General features: G+C 36.2%; 1 protein-coding gene across 3 annotated transcripts in view; it reads right to left on the reverse strand.

Annotated features, from left to right (window-relative positions):
• Positions 1 to 25,766, reverse strand: part of NPSR1 (neuropeptide S receptor 1) — a 159,854-nt gene that overhangs the window by 35,081 nt on the left and 99,007 nt on the right. For 2 of the 3 annotated variants that reach the window (XM_076006167.1, XM_076006169.1), the window contains exons 3-4: positions 20,984 to 21,087; positions 2,604 to 2,697 (exon numbers count right to left, since the gene is read on the reverse strand). The exons of the other annotated variant lie outside the window; for it this stretch is intronic. In XM_076006167.1, the coding sequence (XP_075862282.1) occupies positions 2,604 to 2,697; positions 20,984 to 21,087 (198 nt within the window). The remainder of the gene's footprint in view (positions 1 to 2,603; positions 2,698 to 20,983; positions 21,088 to 25,766) is intronic. 3 annotated transcript variants of the gene reach the window in all.

The following is a 25,766-nucleotide window of genomic DNA, read 5'->3' on the forward strand; positions in this document are numbered from 1 at the left end:
ACACTTACATCATGGAATGTTTCCCCCATTTCCCCTGCCCCATCCCATTCCCTGCCTCCTCCTTGACCTTAATAACTAGGGCTTGACTATGCCCAGAAAACTTGATGCAAGTCTCACACCTTCACAGAACAGACAAATCAAATAACTGAGGAAAAGCCGGAGAAACAGGTGTAAATTCTATTTAAAAAATAATTTCAAAACCACTTTGTTGAGGTATGATTGGCCTACAAAAGGCTATAGAAATTTAACACGTACAACTTGATGTCTTTGGACATATGTATACACCCGTATAATCATCATCACAATCAATGCCATAAACTTACCCATCACCTCCAGAAGCTTCCTCCTATCCTCTTTGTTTTGTCTTGTTTTTCACTTTTGTGGTAAGAGCAATTAACATAAGATCTACCATCTTAGCAAAATTTTAAGCATACAACACAATATCGTTAATCATATGCTCTATGTTGTACAGTACATTTCCAGAACTTATTTATTTTGCATGACTGTAATAAATTAATTTTCATTATACACAACACATTGATATTTTTGTATAAAAATTACCACTTTGCATATATTAATAAGTTCCTGTGGTCATTCCTGGTAGCTAGTCCAACTCCCAGATGTGAGGACTAATGTCAAGTTGGTGTATGTCATTGCAGACAGTTGCTCATTATTCCTAGAGCTCTCTTTCATGTTCTTTCCTTGTGCTCTTCTCTCTCTCTGTACACAGTACCTTGTATTGTTTTCAGTTTTGACTTTATATTAATGTTATCATACTGCATGGATTTTTGTTGTTTTATCACTCAACATGTGATGTGGATATATTCTTGTCAATGCATATTACTGCCCATGGCCCTATCACATTGAGAAGCAGGATATATAGTAGGTACAGGCACCCAAGCTAGACCCGATTACCTGAGTTCAAATCCTGCCCCTGTACTTACTAGCTATGTGAAGTTTGCAAATTACTTTAACTCTCTGAATAACAATTGCCTTGACTGTAAAATGCAGATAATGATAGAATCTATCTCACAGAGCTGTTATGAAGATTAAAGTAATTAAATTATGTAAAGAACTTAGAATCATGAATGGTACTTAATATACAATCAATAAACCCAAACTACTGACACTTCTATCATAGGAGAGTTAGCCATTCCTCCACTGAGAGACATTAAGGTTAGCATTAAATTCCTGCTATTCTAAGCAATACTACAAAATACAACACATAATACATATGCACATATGTGAGTGTTTCTCCAGAGTAGATACCAAGAAGTCATGTCAAAAGGCTGTACATGTTATGTTTTAATGAGATGTTAACTTGCCGTTCAAAATATCTGTTCCAATTTATACCCCTGTCAATAGAAAATATTACCATATCTATCTCTCCACCTTCTTGCAGGTTGTTGATGACAGTAATTATATTTATGCTAAATTTCTGCTTTCTCTATTAAATTTGCATTTTTAGGTGCAAATTCCATGGAGCATTATTTTGAATGTGTTATCTATTTTCCACAGTTTAGATCTTGTCACATTTCTTATGACATTTGATTGCACCTCATCTTTGTAGTCAAGATTGCCTGTTAGGTTCTTTATTTTATCAGATTTCATGGTGGCTTGAGGAACGGAAGTAGAGGTCCCTAAAAACACTGGCTTCTTACTTGCTTTCAGGGTGCAGGGAGGCTAGCGTGGGTGGAGCAATGGGCCGCTAGTCTTGTGAGTAGAAACAGATCATCCTTCTAGGGCACATTGATTTCCAGGACCCCACTCTGTCTCTTCAAACCCAGTGTTCCCACTAAGATCTCTACTTGGGAGCAGAGACCTCCTATCTGGGATGGGGAGGGTGGTAGGAAGGGAGACATGCTGTGGCTAACCCCCTGTGCTGTGCTTCAGAACCTCCCTGTCAGTTGCCCCTGTCCTCTCCTGCGCTGGCCATTTATGCAGTCCGTTCAGGAAGTGTTCTAAACACTTCTGAATCACTGCAGCCTCGCTTGGGGGTACCACAGGCTGTGTGGATTCAGCAAAGTGGATCCAGCAATTCACCTTCCTTAAGGATTCTAAACCATCTGTAGGAATGATCAGTCAGTATTCTCCCAGGTGCTCAAGACTGGCTCTCTCTCTCTCTTCCCCTTTCCTTTTGATGGAGGCTCGCCCTGTGACCCAGGCTGGAGTGCAGTGACATGACCATAGCTCACTGAAGCCCCAAACTCCCCAGCTCAAGCAATGCCCCCACCTCAGCCTCAGCTAAGGCTACAGACTGCATCCAGCTATATGTTTTTTTAAAATTTATTTTTTGTAGAGACAGGAGTTTCTCTGTTTTGCTCAGGGTAGTCTTGAACTCCTGGCCTCAAACAATCCTCCTGCCTTGGCCTCCCAGAATGCTGAGATTATAAGCATGAGACATCATGCACCACCCCAAGCTTTCTTTTCTGTACCTTTTCAGACAGTCAGACTCATGAACTGGGGTAGGGAAAGAGTTGGAAGAAGAGAACAGAGGAGAGCAGGAAGGGAAGAAAGGGGGAGGAAGAGAATTATTATTAAGGGTAAAACATTAGTGAAACAATTAGTGAAACCAATTCCACCCTTGCCCATGGCCAGCTCACCTCCTTGCAGGAACTTCATGGGGTAGACAATGGCATGGTATCTGTCTATGCTGAGGGACACCAGGACATAGGTAGAGGCGTAGAGCAGCACGACCTAAAGACAGAAGTGAGGGGTGGTATGTGACTTCGTAGAGATGAGGGATTGCACAGAATAGAAGGAATAACATTTGGTGCCATTTAGAAACCTGGGAATTGAAACAAGGTAGGGATGAGAGTTGGGGTGGGGAGGAAAGTAACTGACTCTCCATGCAGGAAGCAGATTTTGTTTCTTGGTGCTGGAATTTGCGTTGCTAGCCATGATGCGTGAGATTTTTTTCCAGCTCTTTCTTGATTAGTCATTCACTTGGCTTCTTGGAAATGCCATATTTCAGGATCAGTCCTTCTTGACATTTGCATGGTACATTTGTTTGTAATTAACTTTTAAAGCTAAACTAATTTTCTCTGCCACAATTGATGTTCCAGAATAATTAGAAACAAAAGTTCATTTGTCTTTTATCAGTGCGAGTTGCTGAGAGATGATAGAATGGCTCTGGTTTCAGGGAGCCCATGTGCTGTCTAGGAGCATTTGTCACCGCCAGGGCTGACGCCATCAGAGGGCTCCTCCCCTCCCTCCACTTCACTAGGATCAGGCCCTGCATCTCCTCTTTCTCCTTGCCACTTTCTCTTTTAACAGATTTACTCACACTATTTAATTATCTTGAGTATAGTACTATTTGTGTATTTAACAGAAAAGGAAATTGGGGTAGAAGAAGGTAATATCTCTCATAAGAGGAGCATGTTTATTTCATACTAAATGAAATATCTCTGAAAGGATGCTCAAGGTGAAAAATTTCCAGGTAACTTGGAGCCTCATTTCTACCAAGAGTCCAGCTATGTCTCTGCTTTGTAACCCTCAGGATCGAATCCAGAGGGAGTAGAAGAGTAACTGAAGTCTAAAGGTGAGTGTCTGTCTCCTTGGCAATCACCTTCATTCTGAATTTGTACCTTTTTGTTCCTTCCCTGGCTCAGACAAATAACAGCCAACTATTGTTTGGTCTCATGGCCAACACTGTTGTCATTCTTCATTATTTTTTTTTTGTTTCTATAGCACCACCCCAAAGGCATCTCAGCACTAAGTGTTGGGGAAGGTGCTGTATAGGGAGGGGCTGCTGAGGAATGATCAGACATCGGAAGCTCTTCTGGGGGTTATAAGAAGAAATTCTCCTCTTGCAAAAAAAGGTGATAGATGGAGAAAGAGAAAAAGGATTGCTAAGTTTAAGAAAAAAAAAAATCAGACAATTTTCTACTTAGAGAAAATGTAGGTTTCTATGTGTCATCCATGAATTCGAAGTTACTAAGGCCGGCTACACACAGGAGAGGAGCTGGTGGCATCAGAGAAGGGTAGGGAAGAGAGCGCCCAATGGCAGAGCCCTTTAGGGTGCAAGGTCACGGCGAGAAGGTCGTCAGCATCCGGGACATCTGCAGCTGTCACGAGTGAGGGGCCTACACAGTTCAGAATCTGGAGCAAGAGGAAGAGTCACAAAAATACGGTGTCCAGAGGAGCAGGCAACGCTGACAAAAAGACATTGACTTTGAGACACAATCAAAAAGAGTATTCAATTTCAGAGATTAAACATCTTTAAACATCTAGGCAGGGTAAAAAAAAAATTAAAGGTTACCTAAAAGAAATGCATCTCAAATTATCATGCCTCTTCTCCACAAAAATAAATGCCAGAAAACAGTATAAAAACACGTTCGGAGTTTTGAAAGAAAATTTGTGATCCAAGAACTTTGTAAATATCATTTCTGTGCCAAGGCATAGAACAACTTTCTTAGAAATATAAAAGGAAGAAAATGTAACATCATATACTCTTCTTGAAGATGCTCCTTGAGAAAATACTCAGCTGATTGAGAATTGTTTCAAAATTAAGAACTCAAGAAGAAAAAAGGAGATAGAAAAATAACAACTATGGTAAGCAATGAAGTTAGAAAAACAGAAAGTGTTTACAAAATAATTATAAAAATAGACAGAGAACATTTCAGAAATCTAAGGAGTTGAGTAAGAAGAGACAGTAAAAGGAAACAAGTTATGTTAAATTTCTATTTAGACATTTTAGATATCTCTTTTGTTTTTTACTTTGATAGAGATATAGTAAATCTAAATTAAAGAGAAGCTATGCTATAATAAAATAAAGAAAATTAGTGTATTAGTTTCCTATGGCTACTACAAAAAATTACCACAAATCTGGTGGCTAAAAACAACATAAATTTATTCTCTTACAGCTCTGGAGAGTAAAAGTCCAAAATCCGTTCTACTGGGCCAAACTCAGGGTGTAAGCAGGGCCAAGGTTCCTTCGGAGACTCTAGAGGAGAATCCGCCCCTTGCCTCTTCTAGCTTCAAGTGGCTGCCCGCATTCCTTGGCTTGCGGCTGCATCAGCCCAATCTCTGCCTCTGTGGTTATAATCCTTCTCCTCTTCTCTCTGCGTGTCACATCCCCTTCTGCCTCCCTCTTATGATTGTATTTAGGACTCACTGGGATAATCCAGGATAATCTCCCCATTTTAAGGTCCTTAACTTAATTGCATCTACAGAGTTCATTTTTGTCATATAAGTTAACATATAAAAGTTCCAGGGATCAGGATATGGCTAATTGGTGGGCCCTTTTTTTTTTTTTAGCTTACAATTAATAACCAAGTAAAAAGAAAAAAAATCCCCAATAAATAGCAAGACAAACTTAACACAGGAAGATTAAAATGAAGTGACTGAAATAGTAATAATACTAAACACTATCTGTCACAATAAATATGAATGGTTTAAGCTCCTTTGCTAAAACAAAGACCATTAAAAACACCAACCTTCCCTAAAATTCAACTCTATACTGTTTAGATGAGAAACCTCGAACATGAAATGATATCTAAGTTTAGAAGTAGAAGGATGGTCAAAAGTAATCAAGCAACTAAACACTAAAAGTAGGCATTCATGACAATACTGCTATTAGACAAATTAAATTTAAGGCAAATAACACGTGATAAAGGATTATTTATATTGACAAAAGATATAATACAGAATGGCAATAGAATATTCATAAATTTATATTAACAAGTAATATAACTATATATAACAAGTGTGTTCAAAATTTTACAGATGAAAAAACACAAAAATCTATAGATAGAAAAAAATTAAACTTAGTATATAAGAATGATATACATTGCTATAGAATACCTAGGCAATGTTTCAAAAATTGGTCCTATTCTGAACTGCTAAGGAAAAAAAAAAACCCTTAAGCCCTCAATATTTCCAAAAAGTAGGATTTATGCAATTTGCATATTTAAAACAATGAGCAATGAAGCTGAAATTGGTAACATTTAAAAAAAAAATACCACTTGGAAATTTAAACACCCTCATAATTAACTTGAGTCAAGAAGGAAATCAAAGTACAATTATAGTCAATTCATAAATGTCAACAATGAAAACTCCACACATCAACAACATATGGGACACCATTCGGAGAACAGATGGCAGCTTGGGGACATATGTCTGAATTCTCACTACCCCACCCCTTAATTCTGACAGAAATGACCTAGGAAATAGAAAACTCAAGAAAATCTTGCACAGAGAAGTGAGATTCAAATGCTAGAAACAGAGAAATTTTACTTAGAAAAATGCCAGATTGTATTCATATATAAAGGAGGATCCCTGGACTGACACTAAGAAAATAGACTTTATTTTTCAGAACCATTTTATGTTTACAAAAAAAATTGCAGATATTGCAGAGAGCTTTCATATTACCCCTCTCCCATTCATGCAGTTTCTCCTATTATTAACATCTCGCATTAGTGTGGTACATTTGTTAAAACTGATGGATAAATACTGACACAGTATTATTAACTAAAGTCCATTGTTTACATTAAGGTTCACCTTTTGTGTTGCACAGTTTTATGGGTTTTGACAGTTGTATAATGTCATGTATTCATCAGTACAGGAGCACACAGAAAAATTTCACCGTCTTAAAAAGCCCTGGTGCTTTATCTATTCATCTTGTTCCTCCTCTAAATTTCAGGCAATTGCTGATTTTTTGCTATTCTATACTTCTGCCTTTTTTAGAAGGTAATATATTTGGAATCATATAGTATGTAGCTTTTCAGAGTGGCTTCTTTCACTTACCAATGTGCATTTAAGATTCCTCCATGTCTTTTCATGGCTTGATAGCTCCCTTTGTTTTATCACTGAATAATATTCCATAGTATGGATATACCACAATTAATTTATCCATTCAGCTTTTGAGGAACATCTTGGTTGCTTCCAGGTTTTGGTGATTAGAAGCTGCCATAAATATTCTCGTGTGGATTTAAGTGTCAACTCAGGTGTGTAAATACCTAGGATTACAATTGCTGGATTGTGTGGTTAAACTGTATTTAGCTTTATAAGACATTACTAAGTTTTCTTCCAAAGTGAATATCATTTTGAATTCCCACCAGTAATGAATGAGAGTTTCTGTTAATATACATCCTCATTAGACATTGGTATGGTCAGGTTTTTGCATTTTAGCCATTATCTAATGTGTGCAGTGGTAGCTCATTGTTGCTTTAATTTGCATTAATTAAATTTAATTTAACTTGCATTAATTGCATTGTTGCTTTAATTTTCTCTAATGACTTATGATGTTGAGCTTCTTTCCATATACTTACTTGCCATCTTCTTGGTGAGGTGTCTGTTCAGATCTTTTGCCTATTTTTTGAGTAGGTTGTTTGTTTCCTTATTGTTGAATTTTAGCAGTTCTTTGTATATTTTGGATGCACGTCCTTTATGAAATATCTATTTTGCAAATATTTTCTCCCATTCTGTAGGTTGCTTTTTCATTCTCATAAACAGTGTCTTTCACAGAGAAGCTTTAAGTTTTCATAAAGTCCAACATTTCAAATTTTTTCATGGATTGTGCGCTTGGTGTTGTATCTAAAAACTTATCAACAAACCAAAGGTCTTCTAGATCCTCTCCTATGTTATCTTCTAGTAGTTTTATACTATTGAGTGTCACATTTATATCTATGATCTATCGTGCATTTGTTTTTGTGAAAGGTAGAAGGTCTTTGTTCACACAGTTTTTGTATTTTGGCATGTGATTTTCAATCACTCCAGCACTATTTCTTGAAAATCCGGTATCTCTCCATGCTTTTGGTCCTTTCTCAAAGATCAGTTAACTATCTTTGTCCGTTTTTTTTTTTTTTTTATATACAGGATCTTACACTGTTGCCCTGGCTACAGTGTAGTGGCATCATCATAGCTCACTGCAGCCTCAAACCTCTGAGCTCAACTGATCCTTCTGCCTCAGCTTCCTAAGTGACTGGAACTACAGGTGCATGGCACCATGTCTGGCTAATTTTTCTATTTTTTTGTAGAGATGGGGTTTTGGCTATGTTACTTAGGCTGGTCTTCTGCCATGGCCTCCCAAAGTGCTAGGATTATAGGCACGAGCCACCACATCTGGCCTGGGCTCTCTATTCTGTTTCATTGATATATTTGTCAATTATTGTGCCAATACCATGCTGTCTTATGTAGTAAGTCTTAAAGTCTTATAGTAAGTCTTAAAGTCAAGTAGTGTCAGTCCTTTGAATTTACTCTTCTTCAATATTGTGTTGGCTATTCTTTGTCTTTTGCCTTTCCATATCAACTTTAGAGTTTATCTAAGTCCTTAAAATAACTTGCTGGGATTTTGATTTGGATGGTGTTAAATTTATAGATCATGTTGGGCAGAATAGACATCTTAATGATATTGAGTCTTCCTATTCATGAACATGGAACATATCTCTATTTATTTAGATATTTGATTTCTTCCATCAGAGGTTTATAGTTTTTTTCTATAGACCTGGTATATATTTCATTAAATTGACACCTAAGTTTTCATCTTTTTAGTGTTCACATATATGGCATTGTGTTTTTAATTTTAAATTCAAGTTGTTCATTGCAGGAAAAATTAATTGACTTTTGCATATTAACCTTATATTCTGCGATGTTGCTATTTTTGCCTACTAGGTCCAGAGTTGATTTTTTTGTTTTGTCTTCACTTTTGTTTTCGTTTTTGTGGTTTTTTTGGTCTATTCTTTCATATTTTGACATAGACAATCATGTCTATGCAAAGACATTTTAATTTCATTTTTCTCTCAATCTATAAACCTTTTATTTCCTTTTCTTATTCTATTAAATTAGATAGGACATTCAGTACAATGTAGAATAGGAGTGGTGAGAGAGAGCATCCTCATCTTGTCTACAGTCTTAGGAGAAAAGCATCCAATTTCTCACCATTAAATATGAAGTTAGCTGTCGATTTTTTTGTAGATTTTTTTATTATTCAAGTCAAGGCACTTCCTCTCCATTTCTAGTTTGCTGAGTTTTTATCATAAATGGTGGTTGACTTATGTTAAATGCTTTTTATGTATCTATTGATATATCTTTTTTTATTTACCTAGTGTATGTGATATATTACATTAATTAATTTTTAAATATTAACCAGACTTTCATGCCTGGAATAAATCCCACTTGGGCATTATTGTACATTTATACAAAAATTTAATTTGCTTATATTTGTGGAAGATTTTTTCTTCTATGTTCATGAGGGATATTGGTCTATAGTTTTCCTTTCTTTTAATGTCTTTGGTTTTGTACTTGGGCAAGGCTGGCCCCATCAAATGAGTTAGGAAGTGTTTCCTTTTCTTCTTCTATTTTCTAGAAAATATTGTAGCGCATTGTTATCATTTCTTTCTTAAATGCTTGCTAGACTTCACCAGTGAACCCATCTGGGCCTGGTGCTTTCTTTCTTGGAAAATTATTAATTATTATATCAATTTCTTTCATAGGTATAAGCTTATTCAGATTATCTGTTTATCTTTATGTGAGATTTGGCAAATTGTGTCATTCAAAGAATTGTTCAATTTAGGTTATCACATTTGTAAGCACAGAATTGTTTATAATATTTATTGTTTTTTTAACGTGCATAGGATCAGTAATGATGACCTCTTTTTGATATCTGATATTAATAATTTGTGTTTTCCCTGTTCTTGTTGATTAGCTTGGATAGAAATTAATCAATTTTATTACCTTTTCAAAGAAACAAATCTTAGTTTTATTGTTTTTCACTATCAAATTCCTGTTTTAAATTTAACAGTTTCTTTTTGTATTTTTAACTATTTTTTTAAATTGACAAATGAAATTTTATAAATTTATGGTGTACAACATGATGTTTGAATGTATGTATACATGTGGAATGACTAAATCAAGCTAATTAACATATCCATTACCTCACATAAATTTTTCGTGGTGAGAACATTTAAGATCTACTTCAACTTTATAATTTCTGCTCTAATTGTTATTATTTCTTTTACTCTACATGCTTTAGGTTTACATTGCTCTTCTTTCTCTAGTTTCCTAAGGTGTAAGATTAGATTGCTGATTTTACATATTTCTCCTTTTTAATATATGCATTCAATGCTATAAATTTCTCTCAAAGTACTTCTTTTGCTGTTTCTCACAAATTGTGATGTTATGTTTTCATTTATTTCAAAATTCTCAAAGACCTCTCTCTAGTCATCTTCTTTGATCCATGTATTACTTAGAAGTATGTTGCTTAATCTTTAATAGTTTGGAATTTTCCAGCTATTTCTCTGTTATTGATTTTAAGTTCCATTCTATGCAATCTAAGAACATACTTTCTATGATTTCTATTTCATCACATTGTTAAAGTGTGTTTTCTGGTCCAATATGTTTTTTCTCTTGGTGCATGTCCCATGTGAATTTGATAAGAAAATATATTCTGCTATTGTTGGATGAAGAATTTTATAAATGCCAACTAGATCAATTTCATTAATAGTTCAGTTCACTTCAGCTGATAGTTGTTTAGCTATATCTCTCTTTTCATCCTTTTTAACATTGCTGCCATTCAATTCACTTATCTATAAATCTAATACCAATACATTGTTGCTATTATTATGTTGAACATCTGTCTATTGATCAATTAAGAATAGGAAAAATAAAAGATTTTATTTTACCTTCATTTATTCTTTCTTTAATGCTCTTCCTTTCTTTATATTGATCTGAGTTTACAACTTTATCATTTTCCCCTTTTTCTGAAGATTTTCAAAAACGTTTCTTGGAAGACAAGTATACTTATGAGAAATTCCCTCAGTTTCTGTTTGTCTGAGAAAGTCTTTATTTCTTCTTTATTTTTGAAGGATAATTTCTTTTGTTACAGAATTCTAGATTGGTGAGCTTTTTGTTCTTTTGATATTTTAGATATTTTATTACACTCTCTTACTACTTGCCTGATTTCTGATAAGAAGTCAAAGGAAATTCTTATTATTGTTCCTTGATAAGAAAGTTTCCCTCCAACATCTATCAAGATTTTATCTTTATCTTTGGTTTTCTGTGGTTTTAATATGATATGCTTATGGGTATATATATATTTTTGGCATTTATCTTGCTTTGGTGTTCTGAGCTTCCTGGCTATGTGGACTGGTGTCTGCCATTAATTTTGGAAAATTTTCATTCTTTATTATTTCAAATACTTTTTTTGCTTCTTTCTTTCATCTTCTAGTATTTCATTGCATGTGCTTACATTTTGTGTAATTATGCTATAGTTCTTGGAAATTCTATTCCATTTTTTAAAAAATAGTCTTTATTTTTAGAGCAGTTTTATATTAACAGCAAAATGGAGCAGAAGGTACAGAGATTTCCCATAAGTCCCCTTCCCCCTGGCCCTACACAGCCTCCCTTATCATAAAGCTCCCACACAAGAGTGGTATATTTGTTATAATCAGTGAAACTACATTGTCACATCCTTATCAACCAAAGTCCCTAGTTTAAATTAGGATTCACACTTTGTGCTATATATTGTATTTTGACAAATGTATAATGACAGATATCCACTGTTACAGTATCATACCAGTAGTCCCACTAACCCCTAAATCTTCTGTGCTGTGTCTATTCATTCCTCCCCCATCCCCAACCTCTGGAAGCCACTGATTCTTTTACTGTCTCCATAGTTTTGCCTTTTCCAGAATGTCTTATAGTTGGAATCTACAGTATGTAGCTTCTCAGATTGGCACTTGTACTTAGTAATATGAGTTTAAAGTTTCTCCATGTCTTTACAGGAGAAATGTAGGCTTTAAATGAACTTAATAGCCCAATTCTTTTTACCACTGAATAATATTCCATTTATGGATGTACTACAGTTTATTTTTCCATTCACCTACTGAAGGACATCTTGGTTGTGTCCAAGTTTTGGTAAATATGAATAAAGCTGTTATAAACATTTGTATGCAGATTTTTGTGTGGACAAATTTTTAACTTATTTGGGTAAATACCAAGGAGGACAATTGCTGGATTGTGTAGCTAAGAGTAAGAGTAAGAGTAAGAGAGTAAGAGTAAGAGTTTTGGAATAAACCACTAAAGTGTCTTCCAAAGTGGCTGCACCATTTTGCATTCCCACCAGCAATGAATGGAAAGTTCCTGTTGCTTCACATTCTCAATAGCAGTTGGTGTTGTTAGTGTTTTAGCTTTTGGTCATTCTAATAGAGGTGTAGTATTATTTAATTTTTGTTTTAATTTATAATTCTCTAATAATATATGATGTTGAACATATTTTCATGTACTTATTTATTTATATATCTTCTTTGGTGAGGTGTCTGTTCTTTTGACCATTTTTAAATCAGGCTTTTCATTTTCTTATCCTTCACTTTTAAGAGTTCTTTGTATATTTTTAAGCAGTACAGTTCTTTACCAAATATGCCTTTTGCAAATGTTTTCTTCCAGTCTGTGGTTTGTCTTCTCATTCTCATGAAAGTGTCTTTTGCAGAACAGAAATTTTAATATTACTGAAGTCCAGCTTATCAATTCTTTCTTTCATGAATCATACATTTGGGGTTGTAGCAAAAAATCAACCCCATGCTCAAGGTCACCCAGGTTTTCTCCTATGTTATTGTCTAGGAGTTTTGTAGTTTTGCATTTTACATTTATGTCTGTGATCCATATCAAGTTTATTTTTGTGACAGGTACAAGAATTGTGCCTAGAGTAATTACTCTGCATGTGGATGTCCCCTTGTTCCAGCACCATTTGTTGAAAAGATGATCTTTTCTCTGTTGTACAACTTTTGCTCCTTTGTAAAGACCAGTTGGTTATATTTATGTAGGTTTATTTCTGGCTTGCTATTCTGTTCTGTTGACCCATTTGTCTATTCTTTCATCAATGCTACATTGTCTTAATTTCCTGTAGTTTTATAGTAAATCTTGAAGTTGAGTAGTGTCAGTCCTTCAAATTTAGGCTCCTCCAATGTTGTGTTAGCCATTCTGGGCCTTTTGCCTCTTTGTGTAAACTTTAGCATCAGTTTAGTGATGTCCACAAAATAACTTGCTGAGATTTTGACTGGGACTATGTTTAACCTATACATCAAATTGGGAAGACCTGAAATCTTGACAATATTGAATCTTCTTATGTATAAAAGGAAAACTCCTCATGCATTTTGTTCTTTTTTGATTATTTTCATTCAAGGTTTGTAGTTGTTTTTTTTTTGAGACAGAGTCTCACTTTGCCTGGGCTAGAGTGCCATGGCCGTCAGCCTAGCTCACAGCAACCTCAAACTCCTGGGCTCAAGTGATCTTCCTGCCTCAGCCTCCCAAGTAGCTGGGACTATAGGCATGCCCCACCATGCCCAGCTAATATATATATATATATATATTTTAGTTGGCAAATTAATTTCTTTCTATTTTTGTTTTTAGTAGAGACGGGGACTCGCTCTTGCTCAGGCTGGTTTCAAACTCCTGACCTTGAGCGATCTGCCCACTTCAGCCTCCCAGAGTGCTAGGATTACAGGCGTGAGCCACCGTGTCTGGCCTGTAGTTTTTGTATATAGATCTTGGGCATATTTTGTTAGATTTATACATAAGTATTTCTCTTTTTTTTTGAGTGCTAGTGTAGATGGTATTGTTTTTTAATTTCAAATTTCACTTCTTCATTGCTGGTACATGGGAAAGTAATGGACTTTGCATATTTTACCTTGTATTCTGCAATCTTGCTATAATTGCTTAGTAGTTCTGGGAGGGTATTTGGGGGTCACTTATTCTGGATTTTCTATATAGACAATTGTGCCATCAATAAACAAAGACAGTTTCATTTGTTCCTTCTCAATCAGTATATCTTTTATTTATTTATTTTTTAGCTTATTGCATTAGCTATGACTTACTGTACGATGTTGAAAATGAACATGTGAGGGAAATTCTTGCCTGATTCTTGATCTTAGCAAGAAAGCTCCTACTTTGTCACCATTAAGTATGACGTTAGATGTAGGCTGTTTTGTAGATGTATTTATCAAGTTGAATATGTTACCCTCTATTCCTAGTTTACTGAGAGTTTTTCATTTTTTAAATCATGGATAGATGTTGGATTTTGTTAAGCAGTTTTTCCAACTCTATTGATATAATCATATTAGTTTTCTTCTTTGGCCTGTTGATGTAACAGATTACATTAATTGATTTAGAATGTTGAACCAGCCTTGCATACTTGGGATACATCCTACTTGGTCATGGTACATAATTATTTTTATAAATTGTTGGATTGATTTGCTAATATTTTGTTGAGAATTTTGGCGTCTATGTTCATGAGAGACATTCGCCTGCACTTTCCTTGCAGTATCTTTGGTTTGGGTATTAGGGTAATATTGGATTGATAGAATGATTTAGGAAGTATTGCCTCTGCTTCTATTAATATATTCTGAAAGTGATCATAGAGAATTGGTAAAATTTCTTCCTATGTATTTGGTAGAATATACCAGTGAATCTATCTGGGCCTCGTGCTTTATATTTTGGAAGTTTATTAATAATTCATTAATAATTCACAATTAATAATAAGCATTATTATTAATAATAAATTTATTCAATACATATAAAACTATTCAGATTGCCTATTCTTGCGTGAGTTTTGGTAGATTGTATCTTTCAAGGGATTGGTCCACTTTAACTAGGTTATCACATTTGTGGGCATGAAATTGTTCATAATATTTCTTCATTAAAAGTTTTTAAAAGTTTTATTTTATTTTTGACACAATAATATATATATTTATGGAGTACAATGTGATATTTTGATATACATATACAGTGTGTAATGATCAAATCAGGGTAATAAACATACATCACCTTAAAAATTTACCATCTTTGTGGTAAGAACATTTAATGTCTTCTCTTCTAGCTATGTTGAAATATGCACTACATTATTGTTAATTATTAATAATTAATAATATTATTAATTATTAATAATAGTGATAATAGTATTAATTATTAATAAATAGTATTGATAAATATATTATTACTAATAATATTATTAATGTTCATCCACGTCATTGCAAGTGACAGTATTTTCTTCTTTTTTATGACAGTAATAGTATTCCATTATGTGTATATACCACAATTTCTTTATACATTCATTCATTGATGAACACTTAGGTTGATTCCGTATCTTGGTTATTATGAATAGTGCTGCAATAAAGATGGGCATGCAGATGTCTCTTCAATATACTAATTTCCTTTCCTTTGAATATATACCCAGTAGGGGGATTGCTGGATCATATGGTAATTTTTTGAGGAGCATTCATTTTGTTTTCTATAGTGGCTATTCTAATTTACATTCCCACAAAAGTGTGTAAGGGTTCCCTTTTCTCCATATGTTCATCAACACTTGTTATCTTTTGTTTTTCCTATAGTAGCCATTCTAACGACACCGAGGAGATATCTCATTGTGGTTTTAATTTGCATTTCCCTGATGACAATTGATGTTGAGAATTTTTTCATATACCTTTTGTTCATTTGTATGTCTTCTTTTGAGAAATATCTATTCAGATCTTTTGCCCATTTTTTGATTGAGTTATTTGTTTCTTTGCTGTTGAGTTGTTTGAGTTCCTTATATATTCTGGATATTAACCACTTATCAGATGTTTAGTTTGCAAATATACTCTCCCAACAGTAAGTTGTATCTTCATTCTGTCAATTGTTTCGTTTGTTGCACAGAAGCTTTTTTTTGTTGTGTGTAATCTAATTGGTCTATTTTTGCTTTTGTTGCCTGTGCTTTTAAGGTCATATCCAAAAAAAATCCTCAGTTAGACAAAGGTCATGAAAATTTCCCCCTATCTTTTCTTCTAGTAGTTTCATAGTTTCAGATCTTATATTTAAATCTTTTATCCATTTTGCATTGATTTTTGCATATGGTGAGAGATAAAGACTTAATTTCATTCTTCCACATATGGATATCCAATTTTTCCAACACCATTTATTAAAAAGACTGTTTTATTTTTACCAATTGTGTTCTTGGCATCTTTGCCCAAATTCAGTTGGCAATAAATGTGTAGATACATTTCTGGGCTTTCTATTCGGTTCCATTGATCTATGTGCCTATTTTTATGCGAGTATCATGTGTTTTGGTTAGTTTTGTAGTATATTTTGATGCCTCCAGCTTTGGTATTTTTGTTTGTTTGTTTGTTTTTGTTTAAGATTGTTTAGGCGATTCAGGATCTTTTGTATTTACATATGAAGTTTAGAATAATTCCTTCAAATAGATTTTGCTTGCTTGTAGCACTTTCTTCTTCTCCCTCAGGTGTACCTATAATTCATGTTTGTTTGCTTCACATGGTCCCACATCTAAGTGACTGTTCTGCCTTTCTTCTCTTCTCTGCCTCTTTAAATGATTGGGTTGGCTCAAGAGTCTTGACTTCAAGGTCTGAGATGTTTTCTTCTCCTTGGTTTAATCTGTTACTTAGACTTTCTGCTGTGTTTTCAAAATCTCTGCATGACTCTTTCATTTCTTTAAGTTCTATTATATCTTTCCTAATTTTATCTAGTTTTTAGTGACTTTTTCATTAATTTCATGATATATTTTTGGGGCTTCTGGTTGTTTTTCAGCTTTCTCTTCAATTCCACTCATTTTATTTGCCACCCATATTCTGATTTCCATTTCTGTCATTTTGACAGTTTCCTTGTAGTTGGAGTTCACTATTGTGATTCCTTGGGAGTGTTGACCTTTTAATTTTTCATATTGCCAGGGTTGTTTTGCTGGTTTCTTTTCATCTGAGTCCTCTTTGCTCAACTCAGGGCTAATAGCTTTGCAGGGCTCCTGTTCCCTGCTGGAAACTCTCCTGCTTGATTAGAGCAAGGGGATGTTACTAGATGGTGCTCATTCCCCCCAACCCCCACTCTGGAAAGACATTCACGTGGCAGAGGAGGTGGATGTGCTCTAGAAGCTTGTAATTCAGCTCTTCTGATTTATTCTGTTTACTTGGGATTGCCTCTGCTGGAGCCTGTGCTAAATGCTGCTTGGGTCATTCACCAGATAGTTGTAGGATGTTTGGTTTGGGCGCTGGGTGAGATCCTTTTCACTGAGGCTGGTATTGTGGGGATTACTCTAACCAGAATTTCTCCACAGAGATAATAGCAGCAGCTGTATGTGCTTTTCATGGGTTCTCAAGCTGTGTGCATTTGCTCAAACCAGGTTGCAGTATACTGGCAGCTTGAGGCCTGGTAGGGCATTGGATTTTGGAGTAGTTTTTCTGGGCTTGCTGTGGTGGTGGAGGCTCTGGGATGGGGTCTTGAGGTTCAGGTGCAGTGTGGAAACTTGTGGATTGTGTTCTGGAAGGGGTTCTGGAGGCACAGAGGCAGAGGCTTGGGCTCCAGAATGAGAGTCTCAAAGGCAGGACTAGGGAGGAGCCAGAAGCAGAGCTTCTAAGCAGGGCTGAGGAGCCAGAAGCAGGTTTGTGTGGACAGCAGGGCTGATTCAACCTGGAGGGCAGGGTAAGGGCCAAGCAGGTAGGAGGCAGTTGGGGTCTTTGGAGGGAGTTGGGACTTAGTAGATTGTATGTTGCTCTATAGGCTCAGGGGTCCTGTGAATGCCAAGTCAGGTGGGCAGATGTCAGTTCTGGTGGCCCAGGCACCATGGAGTTCTCCCCTCCTCACCCAGGCCCTGCCACAGTGGTCACCCAAATCCTCTCAGGTTAGAGCCTGGAGTGTTCCATGCTGCTTCTCTGTGATTTCACAATGCTGCTGAGAAGAGTGATCTGTATATAGGCAGCTGCCTATACCTTTCACTTGTTTCCTTGGGAGCAGTGTGCTGGCAAGCTGCCTTTCTTCCTCCATTTTTCCCCCCAACCCACAGATCATTCTTTAAGAAAATTTCTTGCTAGGCTCCCATAAGCAGGACATGCAAATTGTAACTTTAGGTCTATAGGTTATGTCTAGCTCTTACAACTACAGTCTGTTCCAATTCTACTCTAATAATGAATTATAAGTTTATTTTCACAGGTGCAGGACAACGAGAAGCAGAATCAGACATTCTTCTACCTACCCAGGGACATCTATATAATTGGTGCTACTTTCACTCCCTTTTTCTCCTCTAACATTCACCTTATCATATATAAAATGTAGACTTTCTTGGGTCTTATAAGAATGTAACCATTTTGTCTCACTAGCCCACCTTGCCTTTTCTTTTCTTTCTGTATGCCCTTAAATGTTGAAACTCCCAAATTCCCCTTCAGGAAAAGAGCCACAGATTTATCTGTGGTTTGTGTTTTTCCCAGGTGCATCCTCAACTTTGAGTCAATAAACCTCACTGATTGAGATTTTTGCCTCAGTCACTTATTTTGTGTTGACATTCTGCTACTCTGCCATTGGTAATGTCTCCTAAACAGATATATTTTTAAATTCCTGGAACTAATATGTCTCCCAGTCATTGGCGAGTGGCTCTGTGTGAATGCTGGGGCATGATTTTGACACTCAGCCAGGAAGCTGACTGTTCTGCCTTTGCCTTCAAGTGCCTTCCTGCTCGCACAGAGCCTTGAGGTCAAAGGTAACATCTCAGGGCTTTCGCTATTTCTTCATGAATATGGGCACTGTTCTGGGAATGTATTTGGTCTTCTATGTTCTCAGGAATATGTCAAAAATTTTCAAAGCCCCTGTGAATATCTCTTTACCCAGCTTATGTTTATAAACTTTGGTTAGTCTATTGTTTTCCCCAACTATTATCTAATACCTCAGGCATCTATGAAGTTAATCAATTGCCTATAATTGTTTTTGAAAAATATCCATAGAAAAAGAGTTTTTCACAGTGGGTGTGTTCTAAATTAAGTGAAATACAGACAGCCTTGCAAGTGGGGGCATTCAGAGAACTGTCAGACATGTCAAATAATGGGAATTTCTTGGGAATGAGGCTTTCAAGAGCTCTAGCCCTGTTTTGCTTTCTCCCATAGCTGCCAGACTATTTGTTTTAACCATGAATAAGATCTGTTAATTTTCAAGGCAACCAAAGAGCTAGGTGCTGGGGGAGGAGAATAATGCAAGCTAACATACCATGCATCTCATTTTTCTTACTGAGCGTTAGCCATTTTCTTGAATAAATGCTCCCTATAAGCCTTTGGTTAATTTCTAGAGTCCTGAAAAAAAATTGATTCTGACATTTTTTGCCAGTTTTTTTGCTGCTTTTATAGAAAAGAGAATTATCAAAGTTTCTTTCTCTGACATTTTTGTTTTATCATGAAGATATATTTTATGTATAGTATTATCTTAATATTCATTGTAAAATAGTTAGAAGAAATGGTACTGACATGAACTTTTCTAAATCAAGCAGATATTTTTAAGTTAATAGAAAAAAATATAGCTTATAACATGAGTTCAAAAAATGTGAAGGTATGTGTGGTTGCCAACCTCTAATCTGTCCCTAGGAATCCTTGCCTCCTGGTGTTTTTTGGTTTCCTTCTCCCCATACTGAATCAGGGTTGACTGTGTGACCAAAAGGTGCGTGAGGTGATGGTGTATAACTTCTGAGAATAGTTCATAAATACATTGCCACTTCCTTCTTGGTCACTTGGACAGATTCTTCTTGGAAAAGCAAGCTGCGAGTTGTGAGGATACTAAAGGATCCCTGTGGAGAAGTTCATGTGGAGAAGTGAGTATTTTGTCAAACCCAGCACTAACTTTCCAGCCATCTGAGTAATCCACCTTGGAAGTGAATTATCTCACCTGTGTCTCACCAGGCTTTCTGATGGCTGTAGTACCACGAATAATCTGAGTGAACCTTATGATAAAACTTTATTCAGATCTACCCAGACAACTTGTTTCTGAATTCTTGATTAATAGAAACTGTGAGATAATAAATGTTTAATTGTTTTAAGCCACTAAGTCTTATCATCATTTGTATCCCAGCAATTGATTACTAATACAATAGACAATTGAAAAATTCTCAAGAAGAAACTAAAATATGGTTTAAAAATTACTCCTAAGAAAATATTAGCCCCATATAGTAATAGTATATCTTTCATATCTTTCAAACTTTCAAGATTATATTCAGAGCACAAAAGGAGATTATAATTGTAATTATTCCCTATTCATTTTCTAAAGATGGAATAATTCCATCACCAAATTTGAAAGTCATAAAGTAAATGAAAAATCATAGTCTTACTTATGCATATAGATACAAAGATCCTAAAAAATCCTACTAACAAATGGAATCTGGCAGGGTAAGGCTTCCTAAAAATGCATTATACATCTGTAAATCTATAATAATTTAGATCTGAAGCACTGGCATCAGAATAAAAATATATTAATGAAAAATAATTTTATGAAACAGTGTATGTCAACTCAAAAACAGAGTACATCAACTCTAACACCACTTATGAAATGGTCCATTCTTTCCATTCTTAGTTGAAGTGTCTTAATCTATATGATACATATATGATGTATTAATAATACAAGTATGTGGTATATATGTAACATGTTAAATAAAATATACATATGGTACATAAATGTGACTTATAATGAAGAATATTGACATGCAGAGTGTGCATATTTTTAATCTAAAAATAAAACTTTGCAAAACTCAGAAAATAATAAGTATCCCAGTTACACCAAATTTAAAAAGCATAACAGGCAATTTAGGCAGGTAATTAAATATATAATACTGCAATTTAGGTGCTAATTAAATACAAAATACTTATTTTCTAACAAATTCCCCACGTTTTTCCAAAAAGAACAGTAGCCAGTTCAATTCGAGGGATAAAAGGTACATATAATTGGCAAATTTTGTGGGGATTATTTATTCACAATATGTCAAAAACCTTAATATTGACCCAGACATTTTACTTAATGTTGGAAATATGAATGCTTTTTTTTATTATTGCTTATTTATGTTTTCTTTATATATGTATTTTTTTTTTAGCAAAAAAGTACATTTAAAAATCTTTCAAATTTTGCTTGTTCTTTCATCCAAGAGAAAGTAGGCAGTTGTTTCATAGAAGTGCTGAGATTTTTATTATATTTGTTATGATGAATCTAAAAGATAACTTTGGCATCAGTTTGTTCATCACATTCGGAAAGTGCTACATACCTGCAAATAGCGGACCACTCGGCAAACCAGGTCAGGCGCCATGAAGTCTCCAGTGAATCGCCAAATGATATCTGTCAGGATGTTGACCAGTCCCGTGAAAGAGTCTAACAAAAACACATAAATGCTTAAATTCAATCTTTTTCAAATTTATAGCTATGCTACAATAGAAATAAATTCCTGAGGAAATTTTTGTTTTTTTCTTCTTTATCAGATGGCCACAGAGGACAAGCAAGGCAACACAGGAGTCCTTTGACTTTTATTACTGGAGCTTGTTACCACTTAGATGTAACCACTCAGGAAGAATTTCAGTAATGACTAAAGAAGAATCACACTAATCTTAGAGGTGACCTTTTAAGTCACAGAAGGAGAGTTTTAAGGGGTTCTGTATCTGTTCTGAAGAAAGCATTGTGTGAGAATCAAAAGAGGGCAAAATTGAGAAAGGCAAAATCTTTACCTTTAGAAAAACCCTCAAAATTCTCCTTTCTGCATCCATTATTTTACAGCTTAGATCTCTTATTATCTCCCTACCCCCCCCGTTCAGTACCCCTCCCCCCAGCTATCTCTACTTTCTTCTCCTTTCCCCTTTCAACATCTGCCCTTGGAAAAAATCAAGTACATGAGGTGTTAATTTAATTAACACAGTTGGATAAACTACAGAGGAACTAAGGCCAAGGTCAGAACTTTGTTCTCCTGTGGGTATATCATTTGTACTCAATGCCACAATTACAGGCTGTACAAGTTGCACAGATGTCTACAGTGGAAATGGCAAAACATGTGTAGAAGCTCCCTGTCACCCCTCCGTGACAGATGTCACTAATAATTGATCATAATTGATCATCTGTTCCAGAATCTTTCTCAAAACAGTGCTGCAGGGATTCTCTGCTGTTTGATCGATAGGACTGGAGCATAAGACCAAATAAGCAAGAATTCACTGACTTGGGGTCACCTTTTGGGGAAAAGGGATGTAACACTCCGTCAAGGATGCTGGGGTCAGGGCAAATTCACTGCTAGGGTAGCTCTTGGAAGCCTTGAGAAAGTGATGATCCTTCCTAAGCAAAATGGAAGTGCTTGGTTGCTCTGGTAGATAGTAGGGGGAGAAAACAAAGGCTGAAGCAAGCGGGCATGCTGCAGTGGATAGACTGTGTAAAGCCAGAAGACCCATGAGAGATTTATTTCCTGTGGGAGGGCTTAGCAGGCATATTGTTTGTCAAAACCACCAGGAATGCACTGGTGAGAGGGACACTAGCATCCCCAAGAGGCCCAGTGGTGGCTTCCACCTGCAGGCCAGGAAGGATGGTGGGAGAAGTAGTTATAAGCCTGATCTTGCAGAACTATGGCAAGTACGGACTGCAATGATTCCCCGAGTCCTTCCTCAAAAGGACATATGGCTGTTTGTTTGGGTGACTGTACACTGGGGAAAGGAGGTTACCTAGACATTTTAAGGGCTATTAAGTATAAGATCTTAACTGACATGAAATTCAGATACCTGAAGTGTCATTATGACCCCACTGTTAAAGTGGAATCCCATGGGGCTGGGTAATAAATGGAATCCTGGCTGCAGTGAAATGGTCCGCTAGGTCTGGCACCACTCCTGGTTATTCCTTTGGTCTCCAAGTGTTTAACTGGGCTTGATATATGCAGCAGTTTCAGTAACCCCATAGGGTTTTCCCATTATAGTAGGGAAGGCCAAGTGGAAGTCCTCAAGTCACTGGTTTGGTCCCTAAAGAAACTGGATGGATCTTGGGGAATGACTGTAGACTGCCACAAGCTCAAATAAGTAGCAGTCCTGTTTGTAGCAGCAGTACCAAGCATAGTTTCTTTGCTAGAGCAGGTTAATGAGGTCTTAGGTATGGGGTATGCAGGCATTGATTTGGCAAGAGTGTTCTTTTCTAATCTGACCAGAAAAAAAGACAAGGAAGAGTTTGCACTCACACAAAACAGACGATAACACTCATTTTCTGTTTTGTTCAGGGCTATGTTAACTCTCCTAATATCTGTCATAATAAAGTCTGAAGAGACCTGGGCCATCTGGACGTTCTGCAGAGTATCACATCGATCTATTTACATTAACAACATCATTAAGAAGGACAAGCATGAGGTGACTAGTACATTACAGGCCTTGGTCAGACACATACACTCTGGAAGGTGGGAGATAAGCCCTGTGAAAATTCAGGAACAGGCCACATCAGTAAAGTTTTCAGTGGTTCAGTAGTGAGGAGTTGCTAGAATACCACCCCCCCCCCCCACACACACCATTTCCAAGTAAAAGGTAAACTGCTGCATCTTGCATTCTCTACCTCAGTAAAGGAAGCAAGACACCTGCGAGGCCTCTTTGGGTTCTGGAGGCAACACATTTCACATGCAGGAATATTGCTCTGGCCCGGGCACTGAACGGTACGGCGGCCTCACAGGTTTGAGTGGGTGTGGGGTGGGGAAGGGCTCTGCAGCATGTATGGGCTGCAGTATAAGAAATCCTACTGCTTTTAGAATGTTTCTGAGCTTTGGTCAAGAATGAATGGTTGGGACGATAAGATGACTTACCTCTTGGCAAGTCCCCATTTGGCATTTCAACATTGAATCCCGTATTGTACAAACATCTTTACTTCCAGATAGGGATTCTCTCTGCTTGGAACAGCCTCCCTCCATTTTCCAGCCTATTGGATTCTTATTTATCATTCAATACCTAGCTAATATATCTCCTTCTCTAGAAGCTCTCCTTGACCATTCACATGGTATGGTCCACCACAGGAGGGCATGTGGCTCTCCCAGGCTTAGGCCTGTCTGTCTGTCTCTGCCCCTTTGTTTCTCTACAGGTAACAAGAAGTAGCATTGGCAAGTGCATGGGGCCTACAACAGAAGTGCCAAAAGCTTGGAGAGAAGAAAACCCCATGACTGTTCTGGGTTTTAAGAGAAATTCTTACTGAGAAGGTCAGACTCAAATAATCCTTGAGAGTTGTGGGTTGTGACTGATCAAACAGAAACATAATGAAGCTTTTCCTGGCAGAAATGGACTGAACAAATGAATAGAATGGACATCAGAGTTACTTGGATATTCTCTTTTGACTTACTGATTGCTTAATTTAAAAAAAAATTATCTTATTTTTCTCTAGGTAGATCTAAGTGGCTATATAAACAATAAAAAATCTATTTTGGTAAAATATATTTTTTCCCTTGGAGCTCAATCTTAAATAAGCCTATTTCTGGGAGTGGATTATCAGTGGAACAGTGCCACAGCATTTGTTAGTTGCTATTAAGCAAACGATGCCCAATCTGATCAGTAAAAAGCTATTTAGTTACCTAAGTAATTGGGTACATTGCAAATAAGCTGCTCCTAAATGGTAATTAACAGGACCTTGGGAACAAAGGATGCACTTTAAGGACTTAATCACTTCCATGCATTACTCCTGCTTTTTAAAATTTGTTCTGTGAAAGATCCTAAGAAAACTGTAATGCTCTGAAATGCCAAGGCAGACTCACAGCGGGCTTTATTGTTCCTTTGAGGGTTTCTTGGAAACATTAAATGGGGGTTCCCAGTTGGAGTACAGATATAGGTGGAGTGGGAAGAAGTGAAGAATGAGGCAACAGCTGAGCCGTTCTGTAAGAACTGGTCAGATGAACAGGGAATGAAGGACATTGGTTCTTGGCATAGATGGCAGCATGAACAAACTTATGGACATGAGAAACTGAGTGGCTTGTGTAGTTGAAATGACATCGGTTTGTTGTTGCTGAAGCCTAAATAGGAGCTAGGAAGTGACAAGAATTGGAGCTGGAGAGACAAGAATAATGCGGACCTTTTAGGGTCTTGTGCCAATTCAAAGAGGTTGCACTTTTTCCTTTATACTGTGAGAGATGTGGAGCACTCAAACATGTAGTTTAAAAAGATTTCTTTAGTTTCTGTGGGGAAGATCAATTTGTTAGGTCCGGTACAGGAATTGCCATTTAGACTAGTTAGAAAAGTGTAGGTCCTATACTGGAATTACTATTTAGACTAGTCAGAGAACTGTGCAGAAGTTCAAAAATAAATGATCATTACCTAGTGTATATCAAATAACAGTAGAGATGTAGAGAGGGTATATATTGTAAACACTAGGTTGACATTTAAAAAATAGAATAAAAAGATGTGATTGACAAGTCAATAGTGGAGACAAAATGAAATCATAAGAAATTCAATTAATCCAGGCAAAAATAGAAGGAAAATAATAACAAAAATAGATGGAGCAAATAGAAGCAACTAACAAGATGATAGATTTCAACCTAAACATATCATTAATAACATTGCATGTAAATTATCTGAAATGCCAGTTAAGTCCAAACTTCATAACTGTTCATCTTAATGAGCTCATATTCTTCTATTTTCAGACTCAATTGATGGCACCACTACCTACCACGGATACTTAAGCCAAGAACTCATAATGCATTGTAGAATCCTCCCTCTATCTCACTTTCAAAACATCTCAATATTCAGTTACCAAATCGTCCTGATTGCACCCTATAAAGTATAGGTCAGATCTATATCTTCTCTATATTTCTGCTATTTGATAATGTCTTTCTTGAGCTTCTGCAGTTTCCTAACTAGTTTAAATGGTGATTCCAGTATTGCACCCATTGAATTGATCCTCCCTGCAGTAACTAAAGGCTGAGTACCAGTTACCAGTTGTTTTATATACTATTATACAAATTCTTATATAGCGTGAGGACTTGTACATTCAAATCCCTCATAAACTTTGTGCCATTATCAGACATTTAAATTTTACATGTGCTATAAACCCCACTGCTACAATTT

The sequence above is a fragment of the Microcebus murinus genome, chromosome 9 (assembly GCF_040939455.1).
Source record: "Microcebus murinus isolate Inina chromosome 9, M.murinus_Inina_mat1.0, whole genome shotgun sequence".
Taxonomy (NCBI): domain Eukaryota; kingdom Metazoa; phylum Chordata; class Mammalia; order Primates; family Cheirogaleidae; genus Microcebus; species Microcebus murinus.